The sequence below is a fragment of the Nothoprocta perdicaria genome, unplaced genomic scaffold (assembly GCF_003342845.1).
Source record: "Nothoprocta perdicaria isolate Ctin4 unplaced genomic scaffold, notPer1 scaffold_93, whole genome shotgun sequence".
In the NCBI taxonomy this organism is placed as follows: domain Eukaryota; kingdom Metazoa; phylum Chordata; class Aves; order Tinamiformes; family Tinamidae; genus Nothoprocta; species Nothoprocta perdicaria.
Window position 1 is genome coordinate 1 of NW_020456232.1, and position 21848 is coordinate 21848.

The window sequence follows — 21848 nt, forward strand, 5'->3', positions numbered from 1 at the left end:
GAGTGTGCACTCACGGGAGTGTGCACTCCCCGGAGTGTGCACTCCCCGGAGTGTGCACTCACGGGAGTGTGCACTCCCCTGAGTGTCCACTCCCCGGAGTGTGCGCTCCCCTGAGTGTGCACTCACGGGAGTGTGCACTCCCCTGAGTGTGCACTGCTTGGAATGTGCCCTCGGGAGTATGCACTCACCTGAGTGTGCTCTCACGGGATTTTGCCCTCCCGCAAGCGGCCTCTCCCAGGACTGTGATAACACTTGAGTGCCTTGATTGAGCCTTTAGTGAGCACTCCTGTATGAGTGAGCACTTCTCCATTGAGTGAGCACTCCTCCGCAATGAGCACTCCTGCATCAATGTGAGCACTCCTCCTGTGAACAGGCACACTCCTCCTGTGTGAGTGTGAGAACTTCCCCCTGTGACTGAGCACTCTGCCCCGTGTGTGAGCACTACCTCCGTACGTTCTCACCATTTGACTCAGCCGTCTCCCTAAGGGTGAGCACTCTGCCCGGTGTTAGAGATCATTGACCTGGTCATTGAGCACTCCTACCCTGAGTGAGCACTCCCATCTGTGAGTGAGCACTCTCCTCATGATTGAGTACTCCCACCTATGAGTGACCACTTGGTTCCCCACCCCCCCCCCGGGGAGCTACAACCCCCCCCTCCCCCCCCCGGGGGGAAGGAGTCAGAACTTCTCCCTTTGATTTAGAACTCCGCCCTGCAAGAGTGATCTCTCTCTCATGAGTGAGCATTCCACACATGAGTGAGCACTTTGCCCCCCATGAGTGAACGCTAGTCTGGGAAGTAAGCTCTCCCTCTGTGTGTGACCACTCCCCCAATGAGTGAGCACTCCTCCCGTGAGTGAGCATTCCATGACTCCATGAGTAAGCACTACTCCTGTCAGTGGGCACTCCCCTTGTGAGAAAGCCCCATGTGACTGAGCACTCCACCCGTGAGAGAAAACTCCCCCTTTGACTGTGAGTGAGCACTCCACCCCTGTGAGAGAGCACTGCCCCCGTGAGTGAGCATAGTCCCTGTGAGTGATCACTCCACTGAGTGAACACTTCCCTGTGACTGAGCACTCCCCTGTGAGTGTGTGAGCACTCCACCCCTGTGAGAGCACTGCCCCAGTGAGTGAGCACAGTCCCTGTGAGTGATCACTCCACTGAGTGAGCACTCCCCTGTGACTGAGCACTCCCCCGTGAGTGTGAGTGATAACTCCATGAGTGAGCACTCTGCCCTGTTTGAGTGAGCACTACACCCCTGAGTGAGCATTCCCTCTGTGTGAGCACTCTAGCCCTGCCCCTGACTTAGCACTCTATCCGATGAGTCACCACTCTGCCCATGAGTGAGTACTCCCCCGTGAGTTTCAGTACAGCATTTTCAAAATCTAATTAATGTTTTTTGTTGCATAGGCAAATAACAAAAATGTATCGCTAAATAAGATATGCTAAATATTCTAAAATGCAAGAAACCACTTTGTTTTCTAGGCAACTGCCACTGTCACGGTTCTAGTGATCGATGTGAATGATAACGCTCCAGTGTTTGTTCAGAATTCCTATTCCGCTTCTATAAACATGATTAATCCTGTAGGTGCTCATGTCATAACTGTGAATGCCACAGACAGAGATCAGGTAAGTCCTAGTTTTTCATTCTGAGACTGCTTCTAGCTGCAGCCCAAATGTATTTTTCTCCATTCTCTAGAAATACCAACTGTTCCTACCCTTCAAAATGTACTCATGGTGCACATGTATTTTTCTTTGATATTGATATAGGAACATTTCCTCTGGAAATTCAGTATTGGCAGGGATACCCAAATACCAGAACATATGACAGTGTGTGCACCTCTAAGCTGTGTGGATTCTGTGGACGSTGAATAGCTATTTCTAACTCGCTTTGACAGATGAGGAATCTCAAGCACATTGCCTCAAGTCACATGGGGAGTCTAGAAGATAAAGAAATTTTCACTTTCTTGCATTGACTTATTAACTCCTTTCTCCTCCTCTTCTGAATTCTGAATCTAGAATTAGAGTTGTAATTTGTGGACTTTGCTCACAAAACTCATGTGTTTTTGGATGAGCTGAAATAGACTAAAAGTTTGTGCAGAACTCAAGGCCCATAAGGAACCTAAGGCAGAACACTAAATACTCTGAATATTTTGCTATGTAAAGATATTTTTATAAGCCTATAAATATGTCTGACTTTTGGAATATCAGAAATGATTTTCCAGAGGAATGTTTTTCCATTGGCCCTTTTCTTTGCTGTTGCTCTTGTGTTACAGTTTTACACCAACTAACTCTGAGCCCAGCTCTCTCTGGTTATTTAAAATGCCTCCGGCATTCTGCCCATGTAGGCATGGAAATGTTAAGATTCCAGTAAGTCTGTACTAAAAGACTTGAAGTAATTTGGTCTTGCAACCGATAGTTACATGAAGTTGTGTTCCTCTCTTGGCAGGGGCAAAATGGYCTTGTTGGATACTACATCCTCCCCGATATAAGCTTCTCTCAGTTCTTCCTGATAGAAGATAGGAGTGAGGGCAGAATAATAACAACTGGAAACTTGTCCAGATCAGGAGAGATCCATTTAACAGTAATGGCTGAAGACCACGGTTGTCCATCATTAAACAGCACTGCTATGATTACTCTTAATGTGCTCGACAACCGTCCATTTGTTCCTCGGTTTGACAACATGGAAATCAGGTGAGGCTTCCATATTAAGTTATATAACTGGTACATATTCTCCATGTCATGGAAAACCTAGTAAAGCTGAAGCTAAGCTTCATWGCAATTCCTTTTCCTCCTCTTGTAGAAGAAAGGACGTTAGATTTCAAATAGCTAGTCTAGGAATTCCTGCTAGTCCAGGGGTTCTGTGTACTGGATGCTGGGCTTTACCTCTTATTTCTTTTCCTGCGGCTTGTGTAGATCATCCTCTTTGTCCCTTTCCTCTTGCACAGTAATTAAAAAAAGCACTGATTTTTATTGCACTCATTGCTAATTGAATATAAGAAGTGCTGTCTATGCTAATACCTTCTCTCTTTCAGCCCACAAATGAAAATCCTCCTTGTCCTTTAATGAAGGATACAAACATCTAGAGGGGAGAAAACTTGCTCTTAAGGGGTTAAATTTCAAACTCTGTCAGTGCAATAATTGATATGAAAAATAACATTATGATTTATCATTTCTTTTTTATATTAGTGTTTCAGTTATGGAAAACACAGGAGTGGATTATTTAATTTACACTTTTGCTGTGGCTGAAACTTTAGGAAAACAGATTGATTATACAGTTGTATCTGGCAATAATGCAGGTGAGTATTTCTGTCTTATTAAGATAATAAACTAACATGTCATTTTTGTGGCAGATACTGCTATATTTAGTGATCTTTATTTTTTAAAGAAAGAATGTAAAAAAATTTATATATTTCTTTCAGAGCATGAGAGAATTTGTTGATCTTTAGGAAGACAATGGGTGATGTAGCTTGCCAGCAAATGTGTTCCTGTATCTTAAGTTAGAATAATTTGCAGGATAAGGGAATCAAAATAGAAATGGTTGTAAGCAAGTGGCTTCCTGTGTGCCAATCACTCTTAGTCTATCATTTGCTTGCACTTAGGGGCATCTAGTTTTTTCAGCTCTCTCAGTGCTGATGTGACTCTATTTGCCACACACACACAAAAAAAGAACAATTAAAAACTGATGGAAAAAATTGCAACTCGAGTGAAATGGTAACAGTAACAACTAAGGTGCAAATTTGCCTTTCAGGTCATTTTACACTGGATCGAAAAAGTGGCCAGCTGAAAACAGCAGTTAATTTGAACTATGAGGAAGTTTCTCGGTATGTAATTTTCATTGAAGCGAATGAAAACACCTCATCTGCCACACAAGTCCAGCGTTCAGGTAACTTTTCATAAAAAAGCATTCCAGCTTGAATCAGGAGTGATGAATACGTGACAATTGTCTTCTGTATTTGCAACCAATCAGAGAAAACAAGATTGTCTTTAACTGCAAGTCAAAGATGTGAAAGATCACAAGCTGGAGGTCAGGGCTGTGCACTGAGGAAGAGGAGCAGCTTCCTCAGCCGTGCACGCGCCCACAGGGGCCTACCACATCCTGAGGAGAATGTTGTGGTTGGCATTGGGAGGGCTGAAGGAGCAGTGCTGGGGCCTTCCACCTTGCCCTGCAGCTTCGTGGAGCCCCAGGGCAGAGAGAGCAAGTGCCTCTGGGCACGTCTCTCTGTGCTCCCGTCCTCCTCCCTCATCCCCGCATGTGGCAGAGCTGGAGCCTGGTCCAGCCTCTGAAAGCCGTGCTTTGCTCATGTTGGTTTTACCGGAGTCTGAGCGTTGTCTGAGTTAACTTGTGTTTGTTTAACAGGTCTGTTTTCTCAAAATGTGGCAATGCTGACGATCTCAGTGCTAGATGTAAATGAAGAGCCAACATTTTTGTACAGTACCTACTCCGCTAGGATACTGAACTCCGTGCCGTACAAGTACCCCGTTATTACTGTTCAGGTAGAGTATCTTTCTGCCCTCTTCATAAGGGAAGACTTCTGAAGGGCTTGAATTTCCTCCACAAGTGAGCTAGGTTAAAGGAAGTGTTAAATCTGCCCATGAAGTCTTCAGCCAGATTCTGCCCATCATTCAGGCTTCACATAGTCAGGTGAAGGAAACCAGTCCTACAAGTTGGTCAGTTGGAAGAGCTGTGCAGGCTGCTCTGACTTAATGCTTTCATTGTTTAGTGTATTTAATGCTATGGTTTTTGAAGGTTTATACACTGCTCAAACTACTCTTCACTCTCTGACACAGTTGCGTGCTTTATTATCTATCACCCAAAGGGGAAATGAGTTACAAAATGGAGCAATTCTCATACTTGTCCCTCCCAAGCCTAATGTTAGTGTTATCCCTCAGTTCCTGTAGCCTGCTCCTTTTGTGTCTGTAGCCATGAAGAATCTGCCAGGCTTTGTATTTCTGCATTTATAGCTCTGGTCTGACTCTGAGTTAGTGCTCTGCTTTGTTTAGTTCCCAGGAAATAATATGACAGACACTATTCTAGAATATTGGTCTTACAGATAGAAACTGGTAGGTTTTGTTTGAAGAGTGAAGTACAGCTCAATAACACTAACTTCATAGATCACCTTTCTTTTTTGAACCCAGGCCACAGATCCAGACTCAGGAGAGAATGGCCTTCTGCTGTACAGCTTGGTGGATCACAAAGCGAATCAGTTTGACATCGATGAAAATACGGGGCAGATTTTTGCTGTTTCTGTGAGAGGATGGGCTGGAAGAGTTGCTCTGACAGTCCAAGCTGCAGACCAGGCTGGGAGAGGACTTACAGCCCAGACAACTGTCAATGTAAGGAAGATCTCTCACTGTGTGCTGCTGTTTTGCTTCCATGTCAAAAGTCTGTACACAAGAAAGGCTAGTTTGGTAATGAGAAACGAAATATTGAATGCCATGTTGTGAGACTGATAGATGTACCAATACATTGTAAATAATCTCAGGTGAGATTTACTATTTCACATTCCTATTAACAAAGAAAAATATATTGACATGAGAAAAAAAGGACTTTTAGAAGGTAGTTACACTTATGGACCAAATTAATCTCTTAAATAATTCAGGCCATGGCTAAATTAACAAAGTTGTCTTGAGATAGGGAGATAGGGAGATTCTGAAGGAAACTCCCTCCACCCTCGTTGTGCCATTTCGCACAGATGTCCTGTTCCTACATGGAGTGTGTTACCTCCGTGCAGCTGCACAGCAGATACCTTTTAGTGTGCTGGCCAAGCCCCAAACACTCCAGTGAAGCTTTGACATAGAAAACTGGGGTTGGATAATACAGTATTTTAAGTGCTGCATTTATAATAAATTGTACTGCACATACAGTACAATCAGTATAGCCAGAGAGTATACAAAAAAGAAAGTTTTCAAGAAGTATTCATATTTCATTTCAGATGTCTGTTTAATGGTATTACATATACAAAAAAAAAAAAAAAAAGAGAGATCGCAAGAAGGGAAAATCTGGAAAACTCTTTTCCCTGAAACTTTGCTTGCAGGCATAGTTGAGTTCTATATTTGTTCATAATTCAATAAATTCTTCAATTTTTAATTACCTGTAATACTATTTTAAAACCTTACTTCTATTGAAATTCTAGAAATGGAAAGCTATGAGTTTTCATTTTTAGCCTCACTATTAGATTTTGTTCTGAAAGTCAATCTTAAGAATGAGGAGGGAGGTATAAATACTTTTGAAAGACTTAAAAGTGATTTGTTCATTTTGTAGGTACTCATTGATGCCAGTTCCAGTGACAACATTGTGATGCTTGTTCTCAACCACATAATCAATGTTGTTGAAAGAAATATTGATGAAGTAAAAAGGTATTTTTGAAGTTATGAAGCTTACTCTGATATACCTAATGACAAATTTAGAGTTGCTTTGAGATAGAGGTCTGATAGTCTACAGGGGACAAAGACTATGTCTGACTATACAGCCTGGGTCTGTGAAGAAAACAGACATTCATTCTATTTTATGTAATTCAGAATAATTCCATGGAGTTTGCAGAGTCCACCTGAAAGATGGGCTTGTTTTTTCCTGGTAGGATTATGGCCTGCAGTGAAGACTTTCAAAAGGTCTTTGGACTAGATAATTTTCAGAGGTCACCTCCCACTTCAACGAATTTCAACAGACTAGGATAAAAACTTTTCTTTGATAGTAAGACTACAAGGAAATGATTATGTTGCTCTCTCTAGTTTTTCCAAACAGGGAAGTTAACAGGTGGTTTATGGGTCGTGCAAATGCTTTGCCCTTTGCAAAGGGTTATAATGACTTTTATTTTTTTATGAGGTTTCCTCTATTTTATGAACTTAAATCACAGCAAGAGAAGAGCTAATATACCCGAATTATATTGGGTTAGTTTGGACTTCCTCTTGTTCAGTAAATCATGCAGGCCAAGCTCTGTCTATGGAAAATGTGTTCTGCCTGCCACAGGAATGGAATGCCCCAGGATACAAACGTGGAGATGGTCAGGATAGAAGATGTGCTGACTGTTCATTCCCTGACAAGTATCCTAAAATGAGTCCTCAAACCAAAACTACCTTTGCTACAAATGAAAAATCCCCCTGTGCCACAAGTTTCTCAGGAGATCATTAGCATTAGGGGATTCGCTACCAGCAGGTGTATGGTCACAGTACAGTTAAAAACGTATGCTAGCCTTTTTGGCTTGTTTATGAGACACAAATATTTTGTTTTCATTGTAAATATGAGGCCTTGAGTCCTATGCCACTGAAGGAAGGTGACTTTAAAGGGTGGAAAAATGAATTTGGAACATTGACACTGTCGCAGCACTGATTTCCCCGTGGTAAAGATAGATGGAAACCCCAGAGCTGCTTGGGGCACCTTCCCTTGAAGCAGCTGGTAGTAACTCCTGTCAGAATGGTGGCTCTTTAGGGCCTGTTGTCTGATCCAGTGTGAAAATACATCTTCGTGCAGAGGATCAGAAGAAGACAAGGAGGATCATGACAACAGATTCCCATCTCCTTTCTCTTTTATATACTTATAACATATTATAGGTATCATCACCTATATTTATAAAAATGATGCCAGGCATGAAATGAGCCATATGTTACTTTGTAAAGCATGACTAAATACATGATATGCTATGCAGCTGGTTATGAAATCTATGTATAAAGTTTAATCCTTACACCTCTGTATGTTCAGTTTTTAGGCTATGTTCTGAAGTTATATAGCATCTTCTAAATAAAAAGGTGTCTTAGGTTAGTTGTTAGAGTTGGGGACTGAATGTCCTTTTCCTCTACTTACTACTCAGTCACTTTATGATACTGGGCAAAGAGCTTGACTCTTTTACTGATGATAATCCTGCAGTTTGGCATCCTTAGATTAAAACACTAAATTCATGCAACATGTTGTATTGTAAATGCTATTTTTCTATCACTACCAGTATAAAAGAATCTGTCATTGCCCAATTAATTAAAACATTTTTCTTACTATGATGGCAGGGTCCTAGAAGAAATACTTGCATGGAATATATACATCATCGATGTTTATTCCAATGAGTTTGAAAGACGAGCAAGGGAGAGTACGGATGAAACCTACTTAAACATCATTGCTGTTGATGAGGCAAACCAAGAAGTACCCAGGGAAGAGGTAAAAAGGTCTGTATCTCATCAATGTTTTGTTTTGATTGGGCGAGTCTACAACAAATAACAATTTTCCTGAGAATTACCTCAAAGCTGAGGTTTTAGAATTCAGAACATTTTCATTAATTATTCAAAGGTAACTTCCAAAGTTTGTCAAAAGTTAATTAATACAGCTGCTTAATTGTGCAAAACATACTTAAAAGTCAGTTTTTAGGAAAACTGAAGCAGAAAGATGATAATTAAAATAGATTTTGTTTTCACTTTGGAACTGCAGAATGCAGAACTGCAGTTAATGAATAAATGTTTTAACTTTAGATTTATTTTGTATTTCTTTCATAACATGACAGTGGTATGAATGTATATGCACAAAACATTGTATAAAGGGCAGCTGCTTTTTAAAATGCATAATGTGATTTCTAGACTCCACGTGTATGTTTAACTAGAATTTGTTTGTGGCTGGAAATACCAGTGGAGCCTGTGGTCCTGCAAAGCCCTCTGCCCTCCTAAAACGGTTTGACTGAGGGAAGCTCTGTTGGTATCTGCAAAGCAATACATGTGGCTGCCTAGATGTGCATTTAGAGGATGTCACCTCAAGGTCACTGCTGCAAGCTTTGCAGCATTTCAGTTCACATCAGCCTCGGGGCCGCTTGTTAGAAATGATTTTTTTTTTCCCACAAACGACATGAAACATCTGAAACTTTGGAAAAGGTGCCAGTGATGAATCTTGGTAGACTATGGATTGAGTTTCCTCTCATTTTCTTATTTTCTTCAGTACTCCGCAGACCAAAATGGAGGTCTGATAAATGACCAGCATTTTCCTTTTCTATCTTCAGAAAACTTACCGAGCGGATCATCATCATCCAGTCAGAACTGGAAAAGATATTTGGAACCTCTGTTACGGTTAACTTCGTAAGGGAGGTCCCTGCTGAGCCGGTGTCCCCTGAGCTCACGGCAGCCATCGTTCTGGGTGTTCTGCTGGGCTGCACCCTCATAGCCTTCCTGGTGTACGCAGTTATCACTGAAAAGAGGTATAAACATTTGTACTTTAGCAATCTCCTCTAAATGGAACGGATAGCTACTAAATCTACTTTAAATGACACTTTGAAACTTTGAAAGTACTTTGAAAACTACTGTTCATCTGATAAGTTACTGATATTGGGTAGAGTATTGCCTAAGATTTGCTGTAAACTCTTTTTTTTTTTTTCCTGTAGATATTTTATCCATTTTCAGGCTTTTTTTTTTTTTTTTCCTGTAGATATTACCTGCCTCTTTCATTCCACATCACCAAAAAGTTGGTTTCCTTTTTTTGTTTGTCACAGAGTATCAGCAGACATAAATCCTTTTAAAACAGAAAACAATGTGCATAGCACAATCTGTAGCTAAGACGAGGGGTCCAAGTACCTATATGAACCCATAGAATTCTCTACCAGTCCCATGAATTTACGTGCTGAAGTTAAGTGTTGCTGTTGACTTCAGTGGCAACAGCACCACATCTTTGTGGTAAATGACAAGATTGCCCAGTAGGCAATAGGAATTTAATATTTTTAACAATAATATGTAGTCTAACAATTATGCAGAAAAATAGGAAATAATATTCCAAACTAATCCACTGAATAATACTGGTAACACACGTTGTGTACTAAACTTATGACACAAATATTTCATGTATTGCTTTTAAAACTTCAAAAACAATTAGACATTTTATTTTAATGCATTTGTCATTTTCAGGAATAAGAAGTACACGTGGCCCGTTGAACAGCAAACTAAGATTATTCAGGGTTTTGATAATCCAGTTGTTGCTGACATAAATAAAAGTCCCAAAATCACAGAGAAACCAGAGCACATGCATAACGTGTAAGTACAACAGTGCTGATATCACAAAAAGTTATACAATTTAGCTGATCAAAGGATGTGCTGTTTTATTCTGTTAACATAGGATGTTCCCTGTACCTTTCACTAATGTAAGGATTGATCTGTAGGAACTGTTACGGTAAAGCTTAAACCATTCACCAAAGTCGTGTAGCATAAATAACACAGGCAAATTCCAACTTCCTCTTTAGCAACTTGTTGATCTCTATGCAGAAAAATCCCTTCAGGATACCAGAAGCTACAAGGGTAAAATGCTTGTGATTTTGAATCCCAGTGTAGATACTGCTCAGAGATTCAGAGGGGAATCTGCTCAGAAATTCAAGGTTGTCCCTTGACTATCCAGAGGTGATACTAATTCTCTTAACTCTCTTTCAGGAACATTGAAACAACCACCTTTACCAAGACGGAAGACAYCCATAGAGGGAATGCTGATAAAGATGTGTTTGAGGCCAAACAAAGAGCTGATTATCTTGAGACAGTGCTATTAGATTTGGAGCGTAAACATGAAGAAAATAGAGCACCTGAAAAAAACAAAGAACTTGAAAAGGTAGGTGTCCAGCCTGCTGCAGAAATTACAACAAAACAGGTAACAGCCTTTTAATTACTTACATTATTCATCAAATAATTGAAATAATTCCAAGAGCTGCAGGCTGGCAACAGAACTTAACCATTTTTAGAGAACTTGGGGTGCAAGAGGGGAAGAAATGTCTGAAGTACTGAAAATCTTTGAGATGGGCTGTTTGTCTCTGCTGACAAGCGGGGGGAGAGTGACAAGGACTTTGTCGTCCTCAGAAAGTAGGTGATTCTCTTGTATGCACCTTGTGTACCTGCCTTGCAGGCCGCACAGGCAGGACACAGGTAAAGTTGGACGGTTTCTATAGCTTAGATTTTGTGCCCTCTGTACCTATCGTGTGCCTGGCCTCATCTGTGTTATTCACGTTTTCTTGCAGAACTGCTTTTTGGCAGATAAAAAGGATGAGCTGGCTCATCCATTAGCACTCGATCCCGTAAAGCACACTCCAGAAAAAGAGCTGAAAGGTGTAAGATTTTCGGAAGTGGCCGTTATTCTGGATACAGAGGCTGAGCAAGACGAGCCTGATCCCGAGGACTTGGTTTTCGGCGCTAACAAGCATGCGTGATGAAAAAGCCTTTTCCTTATGAAAAATCAGTGTCACATATTGAAACAATACAGGATGCACTGCGTACTATAAATACGGGAATGCTGCCTAGGTTTTTATTCCTGCTGCTGCAGTTACATATGCTGTGAGAGACGGACAGGAAAGAAAGCGCAAGCCAAGGAGGGGAGCTGCGGAATGATGATTGCATTTTGCGCTTACTTTCCTGGGAGCAGAGGATTTTTTGAACTCCTTCCAGCGCGTGTAAAAGAGCAGCCCAATAAAACAGCTCCAAAGGCGCCGCCTCGCCCTTGTTTCAGCGCCGGCGCTCGGTCCCCTCGCCCGCTCCGCGGCAGAGACGGCGCCGCCGCCGCCTTCCGAGGGCGGCTCCCGCGGCGGCGGGAGGAGCGAGGGCGGCGCGGCCTCGCCTTCCTCCTCCGCCTCCTCCTCCTCCTGCCGCCGAGCGAGCGACGGGGGCGGGGAACTTTCTGGCACCTTCTCGCCGGCGGCGGAAGCGGCCGCGCTGCCGGCAAGGGCGGAGGGGCGGGCGGGCGGYAGCGCCATGGCCAAGTGGGGGCAGGGGGACCCGCGCTGGATCGTGGAGGAGCGCGCGGACGCCACCAACGTCAATAACTGGCACTGGTGAGGGCGGCGGCGCGGCCGGGGCGGGCGGAGGGGGCAGCCCGGCGCGCGGCCGAGCTCAGGTGCCGCCTCCCCGGCGCAGGACGGAGCGCGACGCGACCGCCTGGTCCAAGACGAAGCTGAAGGAGGTGCTGGAGGGGCTCGTGGTGGAGGGCGCGGCGGGGCGCTGCGAGATCGGCGACCTGAAGCACGTGGAGGGCGAGGCGTCCTGCAGCAGCCGGAAAGGGCGGCTCATCTTCTTCTACGAGTGGAACCTGCGCCTCGCCTGGAGAGGTAACGGCGCGGCCGTTGGGGCGGGTAACGGCCGGCGCGGCGCGGCCGTTGGGGCGGGTAACGGCCGGCGCGCGGGGCGGGCTCAGGTGCGGCGCGCGGCCGTTGGCGGCCGTTAACGCCGCCCAGGGGCTGGGGACATGGCGAGGTCTCCCGCGGCAGGTCGGGTCCAGATCCCCGGGGCGTTCGCGGAGGAGCCCGGACAGCCCCTGTGTCCCCGCAGAAGCGGCCCGGAGTTTCGCGGTTGTTTCTGCTCCCGCTTTTGGTGCCAGCCCCGCGGGTGCTGAGCAGGGTGTGAGCGGGACGTTGCGCTCCCCGCGCTGCAAGAAGGAAATAGCGCGGGGAGCTGCCGCAGGGAGCCGGGCGATGCTTGTGGCGAGGGGGATGGACAAACTGGATCCTGTCCAGTGGGGCTGAACGGCGCCTCTGCCATCAATGTGTCTGTGGTGAGAGCGGGAAACGAGAAGCTCAAAAGGAGTGTAAAAGCGCAAATATCTCAAAAAAAAAAAAAAAAAAAAAAAGGATTTACATTGTTTTCTCTAGCTCTTCAGAAACTATATTTTAGTTGCTATTATCTGGGGTAACAGGGGCAGCGATTTTGCTAGTGAAGAAAGAAAACTGGCCAGCTGGGCCCTTGCCCTGCCTCCCCCGGGGACTCCTTCCTCAGCGAGTCCCGTCCCCGGGTGTCTGTGGTGCTTCTTCGTTGGCAGCCGCGATAACGTGTTTGCGTGAGGGAGGTTTCATAGAATCATAGAATCATAGAATGCCGAAGGTTGGAAGGGACCTCAGAGGTCATCGAGTCCAACCCCCCTGCTCAAGCAGGGTCACCTAGAGCACGTGGCACAGGGCTGCATCCAAGCGGGTTGCATGCAACTAGCAACGTGGAGGAAGCGTTTCCCTTTAATCCATGCCTAAAACTCCATGGCAAATCACAAACTGCCTCTGGCACTGGAGGGAGAAGCAGGAATAGCTGCAGTGAAGTGTGTGCCTGGGAAACTCAGCATGACTGTTTTAACGCCAAAGGGTGGGTTGTTCTTCCCCAAATGCAGAACTTGTTTCTTAGGCCTCTGGAGGTAGGAGGAGGTAGGGAGTATCAAGGGCTGTTTTAAATTTCCTCTCTCTCTTCCTGCATCCCCAAACAGGGCTGTAGTCTGTGCTTGAGGCGATTCGGGTAACTGCCCCCACTCTACACTGTCCTGTCTACAGATCCTTTTCAGTGCAGATATTTTCTATGGGACTGTTCTGTGTGGCTGCCTGCGATATGTAACATGTGCAGATATGTACTAGTGCAAATATGTAAGCAGATTTGGGACCCAGTTTTGCTCCCATAATAATAGAAGGCTTAGTACTGGTGGCTTATTTACTTATATGTATACATATRTTTTATTTTAAGCATGTGTGGATAGATGGGATCAGTATGTTATAATTGTGTTATGAACTAGGAAGTAATCGTAGTAATGTAATCTGAGCATTAACAGAGAGGAAGGCAAAYATAGCATCATACTGGGTAGTAATTTATTTCAAGGCAGTTTAAACAATTGAATCATTTGATTTGAGTTTTACCAAATTCCAGGCCAAGTTCAAAAATAATGATTTTTGTTTAAACTCAACAGCTGTAAACTCACCCAGGCTTTACATGCTGGTTAGTTTGGTTTTGCTCTTGAAATGTTTTATTTTGGTGTCATAGCATTGTATAAAGCTTAGAAGTAGGCAAATGCTGTAATTTATTGTTTGTATTTTCATGCAGTTTTTTTCTAAATGTTTCTCTTCTCTAATAGATCTTAATGCTCTTTTAGTGTTTAATCACACACAACTCAGTATTGCACTTTGCACAGTTCACTGTGGTGCTGTGTGAAGTGTCTTTGTAAAGTTACAATTTGAAGGATTTTGTACAGCACAGTGAAAGTCTGAGAGCTAGGGTTCCTTTTTTACATTTAATAGCAATTATATAGTATACTTTTGAGAAGGTGGATTAGAAATGAGAGTTCAGACATACCCAATAAGAACAGAAATGCTGTGATTATTTCTTTCTATGTGCCTTTAAAGGAATTATCCTAAGTAGGAATTAAAGCTATGATTAAAGTATGAATRTGTAAGGAAAAGATGATAGAATCCCTGAAATTTGCAGCCAGTTTGGAAAGAAAAACACCACCTCTCCTAGCGATTTAGATTACAGAACACCAAGAAATAGAGGAATTAAAGGTAGTCAGTGGTGCCGAATTAAGCAAAATGGCTGTCCTCCCTTTCATGAGTTTAAAGCTGTCACGTAGCCTTTAATGGAGCGCTGTACAAGTGGTGGCAGCTTGATGAAGACTGGTGCGTCTCCTTTTAAAATTCAGGTATTTTAACAGTGGATTCATAGATTGGTCTTTCTGAGAAATGAACTTTCACTGTTAGCTTCCTAAAATAGTGCATTGGCAGGAAACCAAGGGGCCATCCTATTTGTAGCTCTGCAAATGGAGTCCCATGAGTTTTAAACATACTACTAGTCTGTCTTATCAATAAAAGGGTAATAGTTTTGCTTATGTTACCATGATACTAAAAGTGCAGAGTTCTTCCATACTGTTGCACAACCAAACCGACGCTGTTAACTGGTTACACTTCCTGACCAGCACAGCCCCCATTTGTCTTAGTTCCTTGGACAAGCAATCCCTACAGCTTTGTAAAAGAAAAGAGAAGTCATTTGATGCATTTTTTTTATAGCTACAGATTTGTCCTGCTAGGTTTTTTTGCTTGTTTGTTTTTGAGGAATATTTATTTTAATAACTCTAAAAAGGGCAAATAGAATTAGCTGAACTGATTGGAGTCCAGTTTGTGCTCTGCTCAAAAAAGCTGCCTCTGCAGCCTCATGCTTCCTTTTGGGGCAGCATCTGCAAAGACACTTGCTGACCTTGGTCTGTGCTAACCCTGAAACAGGAGGAGTGCCCTAAAGAGAGAACTGAGCTGGCTGCACGTGAGCTGGGCTAGCACTAGACACGCAGTGACAGTGTAATTCACTGGTGCACACGGCTTTGTACTGGGGTTTTGTGTTGTACTGTATTGTATTTGGTGAGCCCCGGGGAGAAGGTCTTCAGCTTAGCCCTTTGCCTTTAGCTTAGCCCTCTGCTCGTGGACGTTGCTGTCTGCTTCTGGACTTGAGCTAAGAAGCTTTCTCCAACATGCTCTGCTTTATTCCCCTGCATCCTGACCAGAGTGGGGTCTTTGTACCACGCTCTGCTGTGTAGTATTAATGTCTTTAGCTTTCACTTGGTAAGAAATGGCTGAGCATTTTCTTATGTACTTAACTCGGCTCTTAACCCATTGACGGTTGCATGGTGGTCCCCTAGAGCCTGGTGGTCATTCCCAGGGTAGTAATAAAAAACAATCAATTAATGAAAGTACATGTTGAGTAATAGGTTTCAATAATAGCCAACTTGTTTAGTAATAGCCAGCTCCTTGGMAGGTGAGAAAGGTGAGGGAAGCCAAGGAAATACCATGTCAGCCTTTGTGGTTACTCCTTTTCCCCGCCGTGCTCAACACTGCGGGTTGCTTGTACTTCACGGGGGGGTTGCTGCTGGACTGATGGAGCCTGCTGTGTGGCAGTGTTTGGACAGCTAAGTTGATGTAACAGCATGAAGATAACTGGATTTGGGGCAGAACTGCGTGGTTTCTCTGTTGCTTTCTGAAGACATTTTTAACACCATCTAAAGAATAAATTTAATTAACTAGATGTTTTTGCAAGATGAGGGAGCAGAGTCTTCAGTGGATGAAAATACTGATTTATCTTAGACCTTACATTCCAAATGCATACAGTAAAGTTTGAGGCAGGGCGCAGCACCAGCTCCCTATTCCAGGGCTTGTTGCAGGGCTGCATGTGGTCGGGATGGCCTTTGCCCAGAGAGCTGCACAAGCAGAAGGCAGTGTCTGATTTGTGAATCTTCCTGTGGGCAAAAGCACTGCAAGGCTCCAGTCTTGCAGAGTCCTAACTTGCTGTCACGCACCGTGCGCGTGCGTCAGCATCATCCCGCTCCGCGTAGTGCACGGGCTGTGTTAGGAGCTTCCTGGGACTGCCTAGTACCTAGTGAGCACTGAAATGAAGGGCAAATTTAGGGGAAGGAAGGGGCTATTCCTCCTCTCCATCYTTTATGTTCCCATTCCATACAGAGGGGAGCACCAAGAATGACAGTGCAGGGCACACTTAGCAGATACATCTGCGTGATACATTCATGTGGCTGCTCTGGAAAATACGGTTCTGTGAATAGTTTGTTATAAAAGTACTTTCATGTGCTTGGGGACTTCTTTTTGTGGTTTAATTCCTTTAAATTAGATTTTAGGCAACTTGTTTCACRTAACACTTGTACAACTGATTTCCAAGTGTAAAACTACTGCTATGGGGAAAATAGTTTTTAATAATACATTTAAGAATTCATTATGTTAATACAGGTACAGTGAAAGAATCTGGTGAGAAACATAAGGGATCTGTTGAAATTCCTAACCTGTCAGAAGAAAATGAGGTAGATGATACAGAGGTAGGTGTAAAATACTGATATGGCTATATAGGTCCAGAATTCTTAAATAAAACATTAATCAACATATAAGGATCATATTTTGATTTTTATCCTGTGATTAAATGGGATAATAAGACTCAGTTTACTTTATTTTTCATGCTTTTATTTTCCATACTTAARTAATGGCTTATCGCTGTTCTCAAACTTACATAACAGGAAGAATGTACACCTTTTTTTTTTCTTGTTTTTTTTCACTAGTTGTAGTTTATACCAATGCATTAAAAACCAACTTGAGAACTCTGCTTGTAGCTTTATACAAAAGAGCCTCTTGTTGGCAGCGTAGTAGTCGATTCTGTGGCTTCTGCAGATTACTCAACTTCCGCTGTGTAGTAGTCAACTTTGTTGAGAGTTGATGATCTTGACAGAATTACTATAGAGATACTGTGTTTATTTAAGTGAAACCCCCCAAGAGGACTTAGTTTTAGTAAGGTATGGTAAACTGAGAAGATAATGGACTTGAAATTTCAGCTGTCCTCTGAATATGGTGAACAAAACCAAAATATATTCCTTTGTTGTCAGAATCCAAAGGCTGGTGTTAATGTACTGCTTAGATTCTGTATTTTTTTTCTGTTTCTAGATAAATGTTAGCAAAAAGAAAGGGGACGGGGATGTTCTTAAGGATCTTATGAGAACTGAAGGAACCATGAAAGTCAGAGAGGCCCTCAGAGATTATCTGAAAGCGCTCAAAACAGGTAATTTCCAACACTTCAGTGCATTTTTCTGCTTGATTGTCTCAAGTTGTCTTAGTCAATTGAGTTGTCTTGATTGATTAGATAGGCAGGACATTGACAGGGCCTTGGCATTTTATTTTTATTCTTAAATTGTCACCAGCTAAGCCAAAAATAAATTTTAGACCTAGCAGTCAAAAACCTTTACTATTGTCAAACGTGGCAGTTTTTGAGCTTCCATAGAGCCCCAGGCTGTATTTTGTCCCACAGTGATGCTGGTCATCACTGAAAACCTGTGGAGCAACCAGTTGCCAAGGAAAGCAGGCCCTGCCCTCAATATGTCATTTCTCTGACACAGTGCTCAGGAATTTGTGCAGGTGCTGTACACTGTAGTGGGCAAATGCTCTTCATTTTGGTTCACAGAACTTGGAAAGCCTGGCTTGTAGTGCATACTGTTGTCTGGCTAATAAAAAAAAAATCAGGAAAAATTAAAAAAAAAACCCTCAGGGTTGGAGTAGCAGGGCCCTTTCTGTATATTGCAGTTTTGGTCAGGGTGCTTGTGCAGCTTGCAGCTTGGTTTCATACTCAGTGGCGCTTTCTTTTTCTTTTTCCCCCTCCATTACAGAGTTTACCTTGGGAATGATCTTGCCAACAAAAACTACTGCTGTTGGTCAGGAACTGGCAGCTGAGAGAAAACTAAGTGGGAACAGCACACAAGTATGTTATCCTCACGTGTTGTATGAGTTTGGTATTGCTGTAACTGGGAAGGAAGCAGGGTGCCAGCGTTACCCTTTTGTGCCTGGTTCTGTGTCAGTTTTAACAAGGTGAAATGAAATTCATCTTCTCTGCTCACTTCTTGCAGGCTAAGTTAGATGTTAACAATTTTGTCACTTACTGTAGTGACTAATGATTATGAATACACATATGAATAACTATGGAATTAGGTTGCATAATTAATGTGTATTCACATTATGTTTAAGACAGCACAGGTGACAACAGTTCTGTCACTCCGAAAGCTTTAAATGCTTGATCTTTGATCACCCATATGAGTATTTGCTTTACAGGATTCATCGCATTCTTTGGATCTTGTTGGTGTAAAAATTCCTACAGTGAAGATAGTGATGAAAGAACTGTTCAACTCCCCAGCAGAGGAACTTTATGGCATCTTCACAACTAAGGAAGTAAGTGACACTTTCAGCAGTTAATAGAACTTCAATTAACTGTACAAGAAAGGAGGATGTTGCTATATCAGAATAAATGTTTGAGTGAAAAATGGTAGTATTGCAGTGTCAGGCATTGCAGGTATTTCCTGATTGCATCAGATGTAGTGAGAGACAAGATCAATCAAAAATTGAAGTATTGTGAGTAGTGTGTGTATATATATATATATATTTCTTATTATTCTATTTCTTATATGTTACTTCTTATATATATAAGAAGTCTTATTTTCTATCCTTATATATTATTCTATTTCTTTTATATGTATATATATCTTTTTTTAGAACAGTGAGGAATTTTACTGGTGAAAAAGCAAAAGCATTTGACAGCTCTTGAGCTAGTTTTTCAGTTTGGTCTCCTAGTAATAAGTAAAGGGTAGGAATCCAACCTACTTTGACAAGTTGTCAGCTTGTTGAGATACTGATCTGAAAGTCTCTAATGGGGTGGTAGGTYCATTCCACTTGTTTAACCAGAGGTTATTAGAGTGGCTTTGGTTTTTCTGTTACCTCAATAGGACAAAAAGTTGATGCCTCAAAGTGAGGGCACATCTTTGTGTGTGTGCAGCCGAGGCACACGCTCCTTTACTGGCTTCTTTATTATAAGTACTTGTAAGTCAGGAGCTTGAAATCCTCAGGTCGCTATTGAATTTGGTTAACTGTTGGCTGCAGCGCTGGTGTTGCCTACAGTGCACAGTGTATAAAATGACTACTTCTAAATGTGCATCCAAAAGAACCTGGGCTTAGGTGAGAGAACTTATAGTCATAACAAACCCCAGCCTTCTGACAGAGAGAAATAAAGATCCTCAGCAGCTCTTCTGCCTCTTACGTTTTTGCTGCTGTGTCTCCCTGATTCATAAAACTAGTACCAGCCAGTCACTTCTGCATGTTACCTGCTGTGCTCGAGTCTTTACTGGTCTTTATATTTACCGCAGGTTTGTCAGCATTTATATTGTCATTCTGTCACCTTATTGCAGCCTAGTGGTACTGACAAGATAGTAGTAGAGTGCTGGGTAAAGTTAAAAGCTCGATCTGTGTTTAAGGAATCAAGTGTGACATTAGATGGAAGCGCTGCCTGAAATTATCATTCTAACACTACTTCAACAAACCGCCTCTGTTTCATGATACAGTGGATTATGTATCAGCATAAATTGGTGTTTAACTGATTTTTTTTTTTTTTTGTGCTGTGTTGTTGTTTCCCTAGTTGGTTCAGAAGTTTTCTAAATGTCCTGCTGTGATTGAAGCTGAAAAAGGAGGGAAACTTCAGATGTTTGAYGGTTGTGTTAGTGGTGAATATGCAGAACTGGTAAGTTGGGCTTTGCAGTAACGCCTGGTGCTGCTCTGCAGCTGCTGTTGTGCCAGTGACGGTCGGGTCTGAGCCCCGGGCAGTGACGCGCTCGCCTGCGCCCAGGCGCTGCCGACGCTTCTCACAGCCACGGGCGCTGGGCTGCGGATTTACATCTTCAACCAGCAGCAGCACCCAGCAAGGCCAGTGGGGAGGGGTGTAAGGCGTGACAGAGGATTTTGGGCGCACTGATGCCATGTTGAGGCAAGCTGGAGCAGTGAAAGCACTGCTGCTCTTGCCTCGTCCAAATCASTGTTTTGTTTAGCATGTACAATGGAGCAAGCTCGGGGCTGGATGAAAATAGTTGATTAAGAACATCTATATTGTTTCAATGGGTACTGAAAGTGCCTAYTTTGATTAAAAAAAAAAAAWCATTTTTCAAAGGGGGAATTGGCTGTCAGTAGTCATGTGAGCTCCTCACAAGTAGAGGAACATGCTAATAGAGAGGAATAACCTTCTCTCTTACAGGTTCCAAGCCAAAGAATTGTCTTGAAATGGCGATGTAGAAACTGGCCYGATGGTGAGTCTGTTTGGGGAACCTTTAATAGAGGCTGCACTTCAAACAGAGAAGGGACAAATACGACAGCTGATAGACCCAGTGGGGTGCTGCCTCAGCCTACAGAGGACTGGGACGGTGGGCTACTGTGCACAGTAGCTTATAAAAGTTGTCACCTGTGAAGCAGGTTTCACCCAGGTGCAGGGAAAGGGAGTATGAAATTAGCTACAACAAATGTAGTCCTTTTAACAACCACTTTATTACTGTTGCCTTTTCCTCCTTCAGCACATTATGCGACAGTCGCCTTGAATTTCAAGGCTGTGGCAGCTCAGACGGAACTGCAGCTGGAGTGCAAAGGAGTTCCCGTCTCCAACGAGGACAGTACAAGGCAGTGCTGGAAGAAGCAGTATTTTGAAGAAATACACACTTTACTGCAACAACCCAGAGACAGTACTGAATGATAACTGCACTGTCATTTTGTTAGGGCATTACTTTTTATAAAATGTTAACATTTGTTTTTTAAAGAAATAATTTATTTGTGGGGAAAAATAAAGACCCACTTCTATGATACTGTATATAATTTAAGCATTATTTATGGATTTTTTTTTTTTTAGTGAATAAGATGGCCTGTAAGTCAGATTTTGTTCTGCTTGCCTACAGCTTAACTTCGGAGAGTAATGATGAGGCAGCTGCCATGTTACCACCCTAGGCAGCGAAGCTCCGTGAATCATTAGGAATCGCTTGCAGTTCGGTACCGGTCATTTTAGCAGGTGGCAGAACTGCCCCTCTGGGAAACGGGCTGCTTGCCACTGAAAGCAGGATAAAATATCTGATAAATTGTAACTTCTAAGATATGTGGTGGATACAGTTCACAGCATCTTCAAATATTTCCTGGGATTGTTTTAACTGCAGACTGAGTTTTTTTCCAACTTTATATCCAGGCTTTGGGGAAAGGTAACAGGAGTGTCACACGATCCTGGTTGGTATAAGGGTTATTGCTGCTAAGTCTGCATGCATTGTGCCCCCTTACGTGACCTCAGTGTGAGATTTACTTTGGGAGAAACAAACAGTAATAACGTTTTCCTTTCGGAATCCTGTAACCTTCCCCTTGAATCATTTATGGCCCTTTGCAATCACATGGCTCAAAKTAAATGAGTGTTAGATAATTTGACAGAAGAGCTGGGCTCCTAAAGCATCATTCCTCTTACTCGTGAGCACATTGAGGTTAGCAAGGATAACGTGAGCCTCAACTGCTTTGTAAGAAGTGTATGAATTAAATATGYATTTGGAACCAATAAAATGGACCAAGAAAGGGCAAAGCTGCCTTGGGAAAAGTTGGTTGCATCAATAAACTGATTTTACCTGCAGTGYGTTTTTCCACAATGGATTGTGCCAGTATAATTATATATATGTATGTGTGTGTGCGTGTGGAAATGCATGTGTGTATATCTGTACAGGGGTGTTTGTGTGTGTACAGGTTTGTGTAGGTGTGTGAGGGTGCATGCATATTGATCTATAGGTGTACATAAGGGTATAGGGGGTGTGT

General features: G+C 42.9%; 1 protein-coding gene across 1 annotated transcript; it reads left to right on the plus strand.

The window, feature by feature from the left end:
- The first annotated feature begins 11682 nt into the window (after positions 1-11682).
- LOC112958950 (activator of 90 kDa heat shock protein ATPase homolog 2-like) lies at positions 11683-21669 on the plus strand. Its single transcript, XM_026052904.1, has 9 exons — positions 11683-11762; positions 11845-12035; positions 16455-16540; positions 17157-17271; positions 17873-17964; positions 18312-18428; positions 19666-19767; positions 20275-20326; positions 20588-21669. The coding sequence occupies exons 1-9, from the start codon at positions 11683-11685 to the stop codon at positions 20761-20763; spliced, it is 1011 nt and encodes a 336-aa protein (XP_025908689.1). The 3' UTR covers positions 20764-21669.
- The last annotated feature ends 179 nt before the right edge of the window (positions 21670-21848 follow it).